This window comes from Vigna unguiculata, chromosome 2 (assembly GCF_004118075.2).
Source record: "Vigna unguiculata cultivar IT97K-499-35 chromosome 2, ASM411807v1, whole genome shotgun sequence".
NCBI classification, from domain to species: domain Eukaryota; kingdom Viridiplantae; phylum Streptophyta; class Magnoliopsida; order Fabales; family Fabaceae; genus Vigna; species Vigna unguiculata.
Genome location: NC_040280.1, coordinates 19,030,650 through 19,043,114, shown reverse-complemented (window position 1 = coordinate 19,043,114; position 12,465 = coordinate 19,030,650). Strand labels below are relative to the sequence as shown.

At 28.5% G+C, this 12,465-nt stretch overlaps 1 protein-coding gene across 1 annotated transcript; it reads right to left on the bottom strand.

The window, feature by feature from the left end:
• Positions 1-441: 441 nt before the first annotated feature.
• On the bottom strand, positions 442-6,706 carry LOC114173239 (uncharacterized hydrolase YugF-like). The gene is made up of 10 exons (XM_028057504.1): positions 6,275-6,706; positions 5,075-5,169; positions 4,893-4,990; positions 4,742-4,791; positions 4,150-4,245; positions 3,942-4,031; positions 3,553-3,645; positions 2,523-2,618; positions 961-1,026; positions 442-782 (listed from the first exon to the last, which is right to left on the bottom strand). The coding sequence occupies exons 1-10, from the start codon at positions 6,446-6,448 to the stop codon at positions 627-629; spliced, it is 1,014 nt and encodes a 337-aa protein (XP_027913305.1). The 5' UTR covers positions 6,449-6,706; the 3' UTR covers positions 442-626.
• Positions 6,707-12,465: the final 5,759 nt, after the last annotated feature.

Genomic DNA, 12,465 nt, shown 5'->3' with positions numbered 1-12,465 from the left:
AATTGAATAAATGGTACACATGCTACACTCACATAAATATTATACTGTTCTATCACTATCAACAAATAACCAATCATGTTATCACCATAACATGCTTATCTATCATGGGTTGCTTTCCAGGGAGATGGTACTGCTGTGTTTATTTCTTATAAAAAATATAACACTTTACTCTAACCAAATCATGATCATTCATGAAAATCATTTTTCCAGATTCTCTACCGAGTTTTTCCTTTTACCCTCTACTAAGCTTTCAAAATATATTAAAAAAGTTTTAATATATTTCAAAATATGGAGCCATCAGTGTATTGTGAAGGCTCAGCAGAGGAAACAGTAAAAAACTCGATAGAGAATCCAAATTCTAACCGATGATGCTATTGTGCTAAGCAGCTTAAAGATAACCATGAATAATATTAATCATTGAAAACAATCCAACACCAGAAGAGTCAAATCAGTATATATAAAATGAGGATATGAGAAAGTGACATAATATTAACAATGTCATGTTACTTTAGCAACAGTGTTTCTATCTTCCTCTAAATGGGGAAGGAGAAATTCTTAATCAGTTCTATAGTTCTATAAACTTCAGGTTTGCCAAATTAAGGAGAAATTCTTATTTAGTTCAACCTTCATACTTGTGCAGCATATGGTTCCAATTGCTTAGCCTCTCTCTGCAAAAATTCAACAATTAATTTGATGGTAGAGTCTGGTCTTTCCAGATGAGGAAGATGGCCACAATGGGGTATTTGGCGAATTGTTGCATCAGGTAATTCACAGTGGAGTTGCTGCAAGTCAAAAAGTTCAAAACCAAACTTCAGTTATGATATTAGCATGGAATAGTGTTCCCTTGCACTCCAATCAAGTGAAACAAAGTGAGAGAGAATTATGCTTTCTGATCGTTACTTTCCAGCATTTCTTGCTTATCACTTTGTTAAAAAAATAGTGCCACAGAAAGTAACTTACCACCGCAAACTTATTGCTGATGATGCGGTCATTTTCACCCCATATTATCAGTGTTTTCTGCTTTACCTGTTAAATTCAAAACATCTTAATGAGAATGAAATCAAGTTTCTTAACAAAAAATGGAACTCCCTTCAGTTCATCCATCTGTTAGAAATTCGAGTCTGAGTTTAACATTGGGTAAAAATTAGAACGTTAAACAATATATAAGGAAATGAAACTTATCTCATAACAAATGGATTTTAACAGTTCTGCTGCATATATGGGTGGTTCAACCTACCCAACAGTTTTTCATGTTTTCTTACATTATCTCATAACAATATTTAGCTTTCTATGCAACTGTTATGTCTACCAAAACCATTTTTCATCCCAATGAATAAAAGAATACTTTTACTCTTTTTTCTCATGGCAAAAATGGCTCTGGTCAAGTCTTGTTAAAGATATGATTCAATTAGGTTAAATGTAACTAGGTATATAAGATATATCTAGTAGATATGTAGTGATATTATTTTATCTTGTTACCTTAGTCATCATGTACATATAGCATTGTAAATAGATGAGTGTGTGTATGCATGCCCATAATACACACTATTCCTGTAATCCTACATGTCTAGTCTGGCATAATAAGTCTACATAAAAAAAAAAATAGAAAACTTCAAACAGTGATCAAAATAATGCAGACAACCTTCCAAACATTCCGGTTTATGCAGCTGCAGCCTTTAATTCTAACAAAACTCAAATAATATTGAAAGTGGAATAGACAAATTTGATAACAGTCTCCATCTAAAAATTGTTCGCTTTAAAATTTACTGAAAAAGCTATGTAAATTAATCATCTTAAGCATTTTCCTTATAATTATATGTATATATACAGATAAAGAGTTGCAAGTGAAATTTTGAAATTATGGTCATGTGGACCATAAGCCCTATTCTTAGGAAGCATTTTTATTTCATTAATAAAAATTGCATAAAAAATTGACTCATTCCAGGAGATTAATGAACTAATTGCAGTACAAATTGAAGCCATGAGACAGTTAATAAATATGACTGATGCTTATGAACACAAATACAGTTGTTGCTCGTCTGGAAAGACAACAATGAGAAAAGTAAACAACTGACAAACAGTAAAGTCCAGCTTCTTTGGATTTCTTGGTGCTATCCTCTGATGGCCATTAAAAATACACTGATGTTAGTACTTTAAAAATCTTTCTAATATAATTTAAAACATCAAAATCAGTGTTTATCAGTGTATTTTGAAGACACCATTTAAAACATCAAAATCAGTGTTTATCAGTGTATTTTGAAGACACCGCATATAAACAATAACAAAAACCTGGGCAAAGAATCCAAATCCATGAGTACATGACTTAAGAGAGAGCTAAAAGTTGAGTGATCCAATAAAGGGTATGATGAACAGTCATGGTATCTCATGAAAATATCAGTAGCTTTGATGAAGATTCACATTTCCGAGTATCCATGTGAGTTAAACCACTTCTAAGGATTAAATGACATAAGAATGATGTAATAAATACAGCATTCATCAACGACTTGGAAAGCTTCACATACCTTTCCTATCAAAGGAGACACATTGTAACCACCACTTGTCATAAAATCCACTGTAGCATCATTCCACCAAGGCAATAAACAATGCAATCGGCCAACCTATGCAGAACATATGATAACTGTTAGCATTATTGATTCTTGCACATTCAAAATCACAGATATGAGAAGCTCATTGTGTGAAGGGTCTTCTGATATATCCTTGGACAGACATGAGATCCTTTGGCAAGAGGATAACTATTGAGATATTAATTCTCATGTGAGATACTTTCAGAACATGAAATTCATCATTTTTCATTTAAATTAAAGAGTTGTCTTCATTCATTCAAAGTGAATGGTTTTCTTGATTCATTCAAGAGGAAGAATTGTCTTTTCTAGGTTCAATCCAATGGTTATAAATATAATGCTTCATAACATCATTTGAATCTAGGAACATGTTGAGATTTTTTTGTTAGAATAATTATGTTTAGAAAAGAGAGAATATGTTTCGTACAAAAAGGACTATATTATTCAATTTAGAACAACATATTTAGGCATGTTTTTAACATTGCTCCTGCCTTAATAAACATATTCCTAAAATACTAAATAATTCATTTTCAAATTAAAGATATTAAGGCATATTTTCAACCCATGTTCTACTGATTAAGAGAAATGATGTGACCATTCATGAAATAAGAGCATGAATAGACATCAACTATTCATGAATGACACAGCCTAAAGGAAAGTGCTTAGCCAGCCTTGAAGACATCATCCCTAGCTTTCTTTATCTCTTTTTTTCTACCCTCCAAAGATTCAATCTTACCAACAATGCCTATGTAAATGTATTATTACAATTATTGTTTTTTAGGCTCTTGCACATAAGATCACACAATAGACATGTAATCTTCAGCTCAGCTCATAACAGTGACATGTGGTGCTGAATTATCCAAAAGTAAAAAAAGCAGAATGGTCCATTGTAAAGCAAAGAATAGATTAAAAAAACATGTATACCAGGTTACAACAAATAAAACAGTAATTCTAGAATCAGGAAACTCACATTAGTCCAATCAAGACTATTGCTGAAGGAAATGTTTGTGAAGGTCAAATAGGTGGCATAAAGGCGTAATGGAAAGCTCTTCAATAAATTAACCTGATCCAGAAGAACAACAGTAGTGAGTTGTAACTTGAATAATGAAAGTTCTTAACTTCCAAATCCTCTCATAACTACACCAACTGATTTAAGCCAAAATGAAGAAACAAAGATTCCATTTCCAAAGGTTAAATGTCATATTATGAAACTCTATCATAAAGAGCCAAAAGTAATTGAATGAACAAATGAACTTATTCAGCCAGACAAACACTGATAGAGGGAGATCAAGTTTGGTGTGATTTTCTTGTTAATCTCTGGTGTTGGTAAAATTATAGAAAGTTTGGAGAGATATTCACCCCGGCATAGGCTACTGCTCTTGGTAAGGTTGCCAGCTTTCCAGTTCCCTCTGCATATACACTAGCACCAATCAGAACAAGCTTCTCCACCTGAAAAGATGAACTGCAAATAAATGACCACAGGACACCAGAGTCATTTGATGAAGAACTCTTTTGCAAAATGGATTGTGGTGGGCAATTAGAAGTCAAATTATTGAATGCTACGTACAGCTTCGGGATAATTGACTGCAAAGTCAATGGCAACAGCAGAGCCAAGGCTTGGTCCAACTAATGTCATTGGCCTTCTGATGTAGTATTTCCAAAACTGTCATAGATAAATCCATTTCAGTCTCAACAGATGCAGAAAGAAACTATAGTTATTGAAGGTATCCATTATTCAATTTCTTTAGACCATAGTTGATGAACTAGTCATAGCCTATATATGATCTGTTGCTCCAATTTGATGACAACAAATTTACTCTGAATAAACTGATTCACCTATGTTGTTGTGTTATTCATGCAATAAACAGTACAATCTATAGACTCAGATATTCCTAATCGTTATACTCAACACAGCTAACACATTAACTATCTATAAGACTCCAACTATTAATACATTAACTACCCAGATTCCAATAGTTGATATATTTAAGTTTATTCCAAACCCAACTCAATTCACAAAGTTAGATAATTTAGGGAAAGAATTTAGTAGGTGATGCAGATTTTTCAGATTTATTTACCATCTTATAGCTGTGCAGACTCCAATTGAGTTTTCACTTTTCAGATTTAATTATGAGTTGGGGATACAGTACAATTAGTACCTGGTAGAAGTGATCACGCTTTGATACCACATCACAGGGAGGAAGTTTTTCTGATGGACAGAAGAAGAAAAAAGAGAGGAGAAAGCATCTTAAAAATCTCATGAACAAAAGGGTAAGTAACATACAATAGGAAAAGTAATAAAAACCAAACCTAAATCAGAGAAACCCCAACCAAGAATGTCAATGGCCCAGGTCTCAATACCAGATTCTTCAAGCAATGGTAATACATATCTCCATTCTAAACAAGAGCTGAATAACAACACAGCATGAGTTTCAGGGGTAACTTGTGCATAAAATGCATAAATAAATTTGTCTATCGTGTATTATGTGCACCTGTCAAAACCATGTAGAAGAACAACTGGAGTTTCCTTGCTCTGCACCATTGGCTTCACACAACTACTCATGATGGGATTTTCTGAGAACCTAACCTAATTAAATCAAACATTTATATGAATGTGAGACACACTGGTTGGGACTCTAAGCAAATGTGGCAGGTAAGAAGCATCACAGTGGAACAAACAGTGAAACTGAGTTCACGAATGAATCAATACTTATCAATTCAGTGTCCATAAACAAAAACCAGAATCTGTGTATAAAGTTATGTTCATACTTTCTGAAGCTTTTAATTGATTGTCTCATACTGTGTCCATGTAACAAAAATAAGAGAAAAATCTACTACATTCATAGGCTTAGAAAGTTAAGACTAGTTACAAATTTTAAACAGAGAAATTAAGAGATCTCAGCAAGGGAAATGAAGGTAACTTTCTAATGCGAAAAATACTTGGATTAATAGTGTGTCAGAAATAAATTATTTAATAAAAGACACATTCTAGAAGCACATACATTTTTCAGTCCTGGCCAAGAAGAAACTCCAGAGTGTGTCGAAGGACCCACAAAATCATGAATTAATCATAAATAAAATAAAAAAAAGAAACTCCAAAAGACCACAACACAGCAGTGTCGAACCAGCATTAGGAACCAAATCCAATGAAATGCAAACCCATCCAATCTCTTATACTTCCCCAAATATAATTCCACTCAACAAGTTTTCATTGCAGAAACCATTTGAATCTAAAGCAAATCTCACATCCAAAAAATTAAAAGACCAGGAGTTTACCTTTAATAAAAATCAAAACAAAAAATGCCAAAAACCAGAGCAAAAATGGGTTTAAGCCAATCCCTCACAACAAATTTTGATTTTTCTTTTCCAAAGGGGTGTTCACACATCACAATTAGCACTGATGGTGCCTAAAAAATGATTTCTTGTTCAGAAAATTGTAGGAAACTAAAAGAAATAAAAACCTTCAAAATGTCAATCAACACTTTGTTTACAAAAGCTTGTTTTCCAGAAACATAGATTTACCCTATTAAACTAAAAAAAAAAGTATAAACAAAAACACACTGTACTTGAAAGGAACAAAAGATTCAGATACCCTTTTAACTTTACACAACAAAGATACAAAAACACTATGCAGAAGACCAAAGAAAAAAAATGCAAAGAATCGGAAGAGAGTAAAAAGACGAAACATTTACAGGCACAGGTAGCCTCTGAATCCGCATGGCGAAATTTCTGGCAAAAGGGTCTTGAATGGTGTGCACTTCTCTGGGGAGAAAGGAAGGGAAGGCATCAAGAGAACCAACTTTGGCGTTGCATCTGAGTGGCAAAGGCAATGCCGCAGAAGAACCAATGGACAGAGAGAAAAACATGTTGTGTGGGTGCAGTGTAGTGAGGAAGGGGATGAAACGGTGTCGTATCTTATGCTATGCCACAGTCACTCACACAGTGTCAGACATGCAGAGTTTTGTGTGTAGAAGAGTGGTGTAACTGGTGAGAGTACGTGTTAGAAGGTGGTGGCTCATGTGGGGTGGTGTTTAGGGACAAAGTGTCTTAGGGTAGGGTAGGTACCCTTATAAGAGGTAGCTTCTTCTACTTAAGATACTTCTCCACTTTCTGCCAACTTAACATCAAACAACAGTGCTGTGTCAATAGCGATAATTATTACTATTATCGTGTGCAGTGAACTAACTCCCATCTACCCCGTTTTCTGTTCAAATGTGTCTCTTGTCTGCATTTAATGACACATGATGCAATGCCAGAAAACTTGTGCTGTGTTTGTGTACATAAACGTTTTACTTTGGAAACATATGCACACTGTTATCATTACACCTACTTTTGAGTTTGGAGGTCGAAGAAAATGCACAGAGAAAGTGAAAAATGATGTAATAGTTTGTGTTTGTTAACAAACCTTCACATGTAGCAAGGAAAAGTACTAAGTTTAAAGAACATCTGTGTTTGATTTTTTGTATGGTACATGTGGGACTGTGTTGTGTTCTATTTCACTAATTATTGATGTTTGCTAATAATTTAAACTAAGATTTTTCATTAAATCATATATCTATATATATAATTATTTTTTTATAAAAATGTTTGATAACAAAAGACAAACTAAAAATAATGAGTTTTTGAGAATGAAAAATATGTAGGGCAATTAAAGTGTAACTTACTATATTTCACTGTTGTTTGGCATGTATAGTTTAATGTAAGAAAAATATCCAAAGATGGTAAGGTATTAAAGAAGTTGAATGATCCTTCGTTTTGTTATGGCAACAACTCCATGTGGTGGTGTCAGAAGTACTTCAATTTCTGCAACTCATTTCATCTTTTCTCTTTCACTCTGCAAAAACAAATCAAATCGTCATCAAGGACATCAAGCCAAGTACATGCTTTTATTTTTTTTTTTTTCTTTTATGGGATGAAAAACTATTCATCTCAAGTGTTAGTTTCCAAATCTGAGCTTCCTCACAAGTGGGGTAATAATAAGTTAAAAAAATAATGTGATAAATAATTGTGAAAAATTTTGGAGTCACAAATATTTTATTGAATGAAAAGAAAAATTTACTAATTTATTATTGTAAAATTTTGAGTTGAAGATAACTTTAATCTCTCACACAGCTTTCAAGTTACTTACCTACTCTCTGTGTTTGAGAAATTCAAGAATACTATTTATGTTTGTGCCGAAGTATTGGGGAAAGAATGTTAGACTTTCATTTTGGTTTGTCTTACACTATGGTTTCAAATAAATATTCTATAAAAGTTATTTTTTTTAAAGTGAATAAGAGAAAGGAAAAATAGTACAAAGTTGCACTGTTTTTACATTTATTTATATTTTATTTCTTCTCGTTTAAATATTCTATCTCATTATTTTGTCCTTTTATTTCTTTTATTTTCTCTTACCTACAGTATTTTGGAATTAAGTACTTGCGTGAAAGACTAGGCTTCCAGTAGAAGAATAAGTATTCTTGTCTGTTAGTAAGATATATTTTAGGTTTAATTTGAATATATGATAGTTTTTCACTCTTATTTATCAGAAGAAAAATAGTTGTCTGATTACAGAAGCATCAGGGAAGAAAAAAAAAATTAATTGTGAAATTCACAGTTTCTTTTTTATTCTATATTTTATCTATTTTATTTACTTTTATGTATTTTCTGAATCTAATATTTTTATTTTCTTTTATATTTATATATGTTTATTTATCTCTCTATTTTTATTTAACGTTTTTCATTAACTTTTCTTTCCACCATTGACCTTAATTTTATGTTTGAAGAATTTTTTTAATAATTTAAATTTATTAAATTTTATTTTATTTCTTTGAAAACAAAATATTTTAGATATTATTAAATAAAAAATTATTTAAACATTATTTTTTAATAATTTAAAAATATTGATATTGATAAAAATATTATCTTGATTATGATTGTTTTTTAGTCTTGAATATACTCGAATTGAATAGGCCCGAGTTGTTGGCATGAGCAAGCTAAGTCGTGTTAAGTTAGTTTGCATTATTCGAACTAAGTCAACTCAACTTAGGTTGAGTTGAACTGCTGTGAGTTTACATGTTCATCCGAGTTAGAGCATACATGTCTTCAAATGACTAAAGTCAGGCCTAGTTGTCCGATCAAAATCCAAATCCTAAGTCAAACCTAAGTCAAACTTAGTCGACTTTAGTCCAAATTAAGCCGAGTTGAAAAAAGATAGTGTGATCAAGTCTTGCTCAAACCAAGTCCAAGTCGAGTTAGGACCAAGTAGGATCGAGAAAGATTATATCAAGTTTGGTTAAGTCAAATTTGGCCCATATTAAATTGAAACATCAAATTAGAACCATGTCAAATTAAGTTGGATTGGCCCAAATTCTTTTAAAAATTATAAAAAAAATTCTTATTTCACTATTTGTAATGTTAGGACTGTAATTGGTTTATTTACATCAATTTTGACTTCAAATACTAATTCTTTTAAAACACACTAATACTAATTGTCTAAATGAGTACAAGTCTTGGAGACAACTTGACTTATAAAATATATTACATCAATTAACACATCAAAATGTTAATAATATTATGATTTTATATTTGTTGCAAATGATGATATTTTGTTTAACTGTAGTGATGACTATTAAAAAACCGTTATTTTGAAAGATACTCTAACTTTACTCTTTAATTCTTTAATTAATAAGTAATCAAATGTAAATCATTATAACTAAAATTAGCAAGCACCAAGATGAATATAAAAAGAAAATACACTAGATCACTTAAATATTTAACACGTCACTTGTAAATTAATCATTGTAACAATTAATAATTTTTTATTTTTAGTTGTTAGATGAGATATTTTTGTTGATGTGAATGTTTGAAACCAATATTTGTTATTAAATATCGAAATATAACAGCAGTTCTCTTTGTATATTAATGTGTATAAATAAAGATAGAGGTTACCGGTAAGGACATTCATGATCCCTTTAACTAAAAATCATTAATAAGAAATACATTTATGTGTTAATTTATTTCCAAAACTTCTCACATTATTTTATTTTAAAATGCATTTGAAACAAATTCTTTTTGTTATTTCTATTTTTTCTAATAATAATATTCTACTAAAATATTTAAGTGTATAAGCTAAATTATTGAATTTAATTATCAAAATAAAATATTTTTTATATAAAAAATGAGATACTTATTTGTGTGAAAATGAAAAGTCCACCAATTTAACGCTAAGCTAATAATAAACAATTCACGTCAAGATAGACATTTGATTGGACATCACTCCTAATATGTACTACAAAATAACCACATTTCCTTCCAAAATTAATGAAGAATAATTTTTTTTTATTATGGTTTTTTAACAAAAACATTGTATTACCACCAATTTATAATAAATTGACATTTTATATAATATCAATGAATAACTTTAAAAACTTACTTTTTTTGGCATACAATCCCCTTTATCAAAATTTTGATTTTCGAGATTCTGTTGTAAATTATAAGTGATTTTTTTATATATTAATTTATTATTAATATTACAATTATGAGCTAAGAAATAAAGTTCAAGTCCAATTTAATATTATAAAATTCATTTACAGATAAAACAATATACTGAATAAATAATAAATTTTTTTTATAATTGATTTTAACATGAATCTAATATTATATTAAAAAATAAATTTTAATTATTACTTATTTTATAAAATTAATTTATAAAATAAAATTTATATCTAAATATAAATTTATTTTATTTCAAATCAATATAAGATTTCCTGATCATGTCTAAATCAAATCTATTCTATTTAACCAATCTCATGGAATTGAAAGGAATTGAAATATAGTAAAGAATTAAAACCGCTTTTATAAGAATTACTTAATTTAAAAAAAATATTTTTTAATCTATAAATTTTGATGAAAAATTAAAATTTGTCGATATTCTAAATTTTCATAATTTTGATTTTTAAATTTAAAAATAAATGGATATAATAATTATATTAATTTAAACATATAAATATTTATTTTACGTGTTAAATAATATTTTAAATTAATATTTAAACTGAACGTGTTAGATGGTATAATTGATTTAGAAATTAATCTCAAATATCGTTTAAAATGTAAGGAAAAAAAAATTTAAGTAATTGGATTTGAAAAAATTATATTTATATATTATTAAAGTTTGAGATTAAACTGAATTAAATTTAATATGTAAATGAATTTTAATTTTAAATACATAAAAATTTAGAGATTAATATCATATTTAACTTTTAAAAAATAGAAGTACCATGCAAATAAGTTTTTGTTGAAACTAACATTTCCTATTTTTATGATAGTATTGGACCAATAGTAAGTTTAAGTCTATAATATTTTATTGTTCTCTGCGTAATTTATTTACTAAAATTAAAATAATAAATAAAAAGCATGAACAGTACCAAATATTCGATATATCAAATTAATATCAAATTGTGAATTATTTGGTGAAATTTGTGGTGTGAAATTTCGAAGTCTTCTTCTAAGTACAATGATGATACACGTGTAACAACAAATATATTCAAGTAGTTTCATGTATGATGAAATTCACAACCAAATAAATACGTTATTAAAGTACATGCAGAGAGAAACGTTTAATAAAAAAAATGTTAAATTAGATTTTTTAAGTTAACTAAGGATTGAGTTGGTAATAAAATGGTCACAAAATAAAGCAAAAATATTAAAAACATGATATACATGATGTTTTCAAAATGTTTTAATAAATAGTTAATTGGTTGTGCAAGAATAATGAAATTTACTTGGTTTAATTCTAAACTAGTTATCGGTATTTACTCTGAAGAAAACTGGAAGATTTTATTTCAGATTATAATGAACCTGTTAACAAATCTATTAGTTTATTTTTTTGATTTATACAACATAATTAAATGGATATTCTATTCATTTATAAAAGTAATATTTAAAAAGTTAAAGCTATGTTTTAAAAAAATGTGTTGTAAGGCAATTTAGAAATAAAAAAACTTTTTCAAATAAATATATTTTAATATATCTAATAGTGAAACATAACTTAAAAATCTACTTTAATATCATTTTAAATATATCAAAATATGTTTAAATACATTTTTTCTTTAATTTTTTAAAACTCTTTTCAAGAATTTCAAGAAAAAAACCAAGTGACAATACATCGAAAATGCTGATTAATCTTAACTATATTATTTGAATGAACATAAAGTCAAAACATTGGTCAAGTATGGAAGATCAAGAACACTTCTAATTATAGAATTATTTCATTAACCTCACATATTATTTATACTTATATATAAAGAGATATATTCTTTTGGTGTCAACATTTTCTTTGTATTTTTTTTTAAATTAAAATTATTATTTTATCAATTTTACCCTTCAAATAACTGTTTTCTTTTTAAATTAATGATTTTTCTAAAATTGACCACTTTTTTAAAACTTAATAATTTTTTTAATTAAAAAATTATCTACAAAACAAATAAAAACTCTTTATAATTAAATTATAAAATTATTTATATTTAATTTTATAGTTATAATAATAAAAATATTAGTATTAATTTTATTATTTTTTAATATAATAAAAAAAGTAAATACATGCGTGCACTATAATTGAAGTAATTTTGATCCCTTAAAGATAAATGAATTGTATTGACCCCTCTTAAATTATACAATGAGAAGGTAGTCTTTAATTTCATTTCATCGTTAAAAGTTAGTGAGTACCAAAGTATATATGATAAATAAAATTATAGTCTTTAATTTAACACTCTAGATTTGAGAAAACTCGCGACAAAAAAAAATGTGTAAAAAAAAAAAGTTAACTTCAAATATCACATTGTTTTATAAAATTGTTACTAAAAAAATGTAATCTTCACATACTAAAACTTTTAATTTCAAAAAA

What these genes read in the sequence shown, in the direction of transcription:
- LOC114173239 (XM_028057504.1), bottom strand. Translation starts at nt 6,448, where the DNA reads ATGTTTTTCTCTCTGTCCATTGGTTCTTCTGCGGCATTGCCTTTGCCA. An exon ending in CAGTCAATTATCCCGAAGCT is followed by an intron (nt 4,032 to 4,149) that starts GTACGTAGCATT and finishes TCATCTTTTCAG; the next exon opens with GTGGAGAAGCTTGTTCTGAT. An exon ending in GAGCAGTAGCCTATGCCGGG is followed by an intron (nt 3,646 to 3,941) that starts GTGAATATCTCT and finishes CTTCTGGATCAG; the next exon opens with GTTAATTTATTGAAGAGCTT.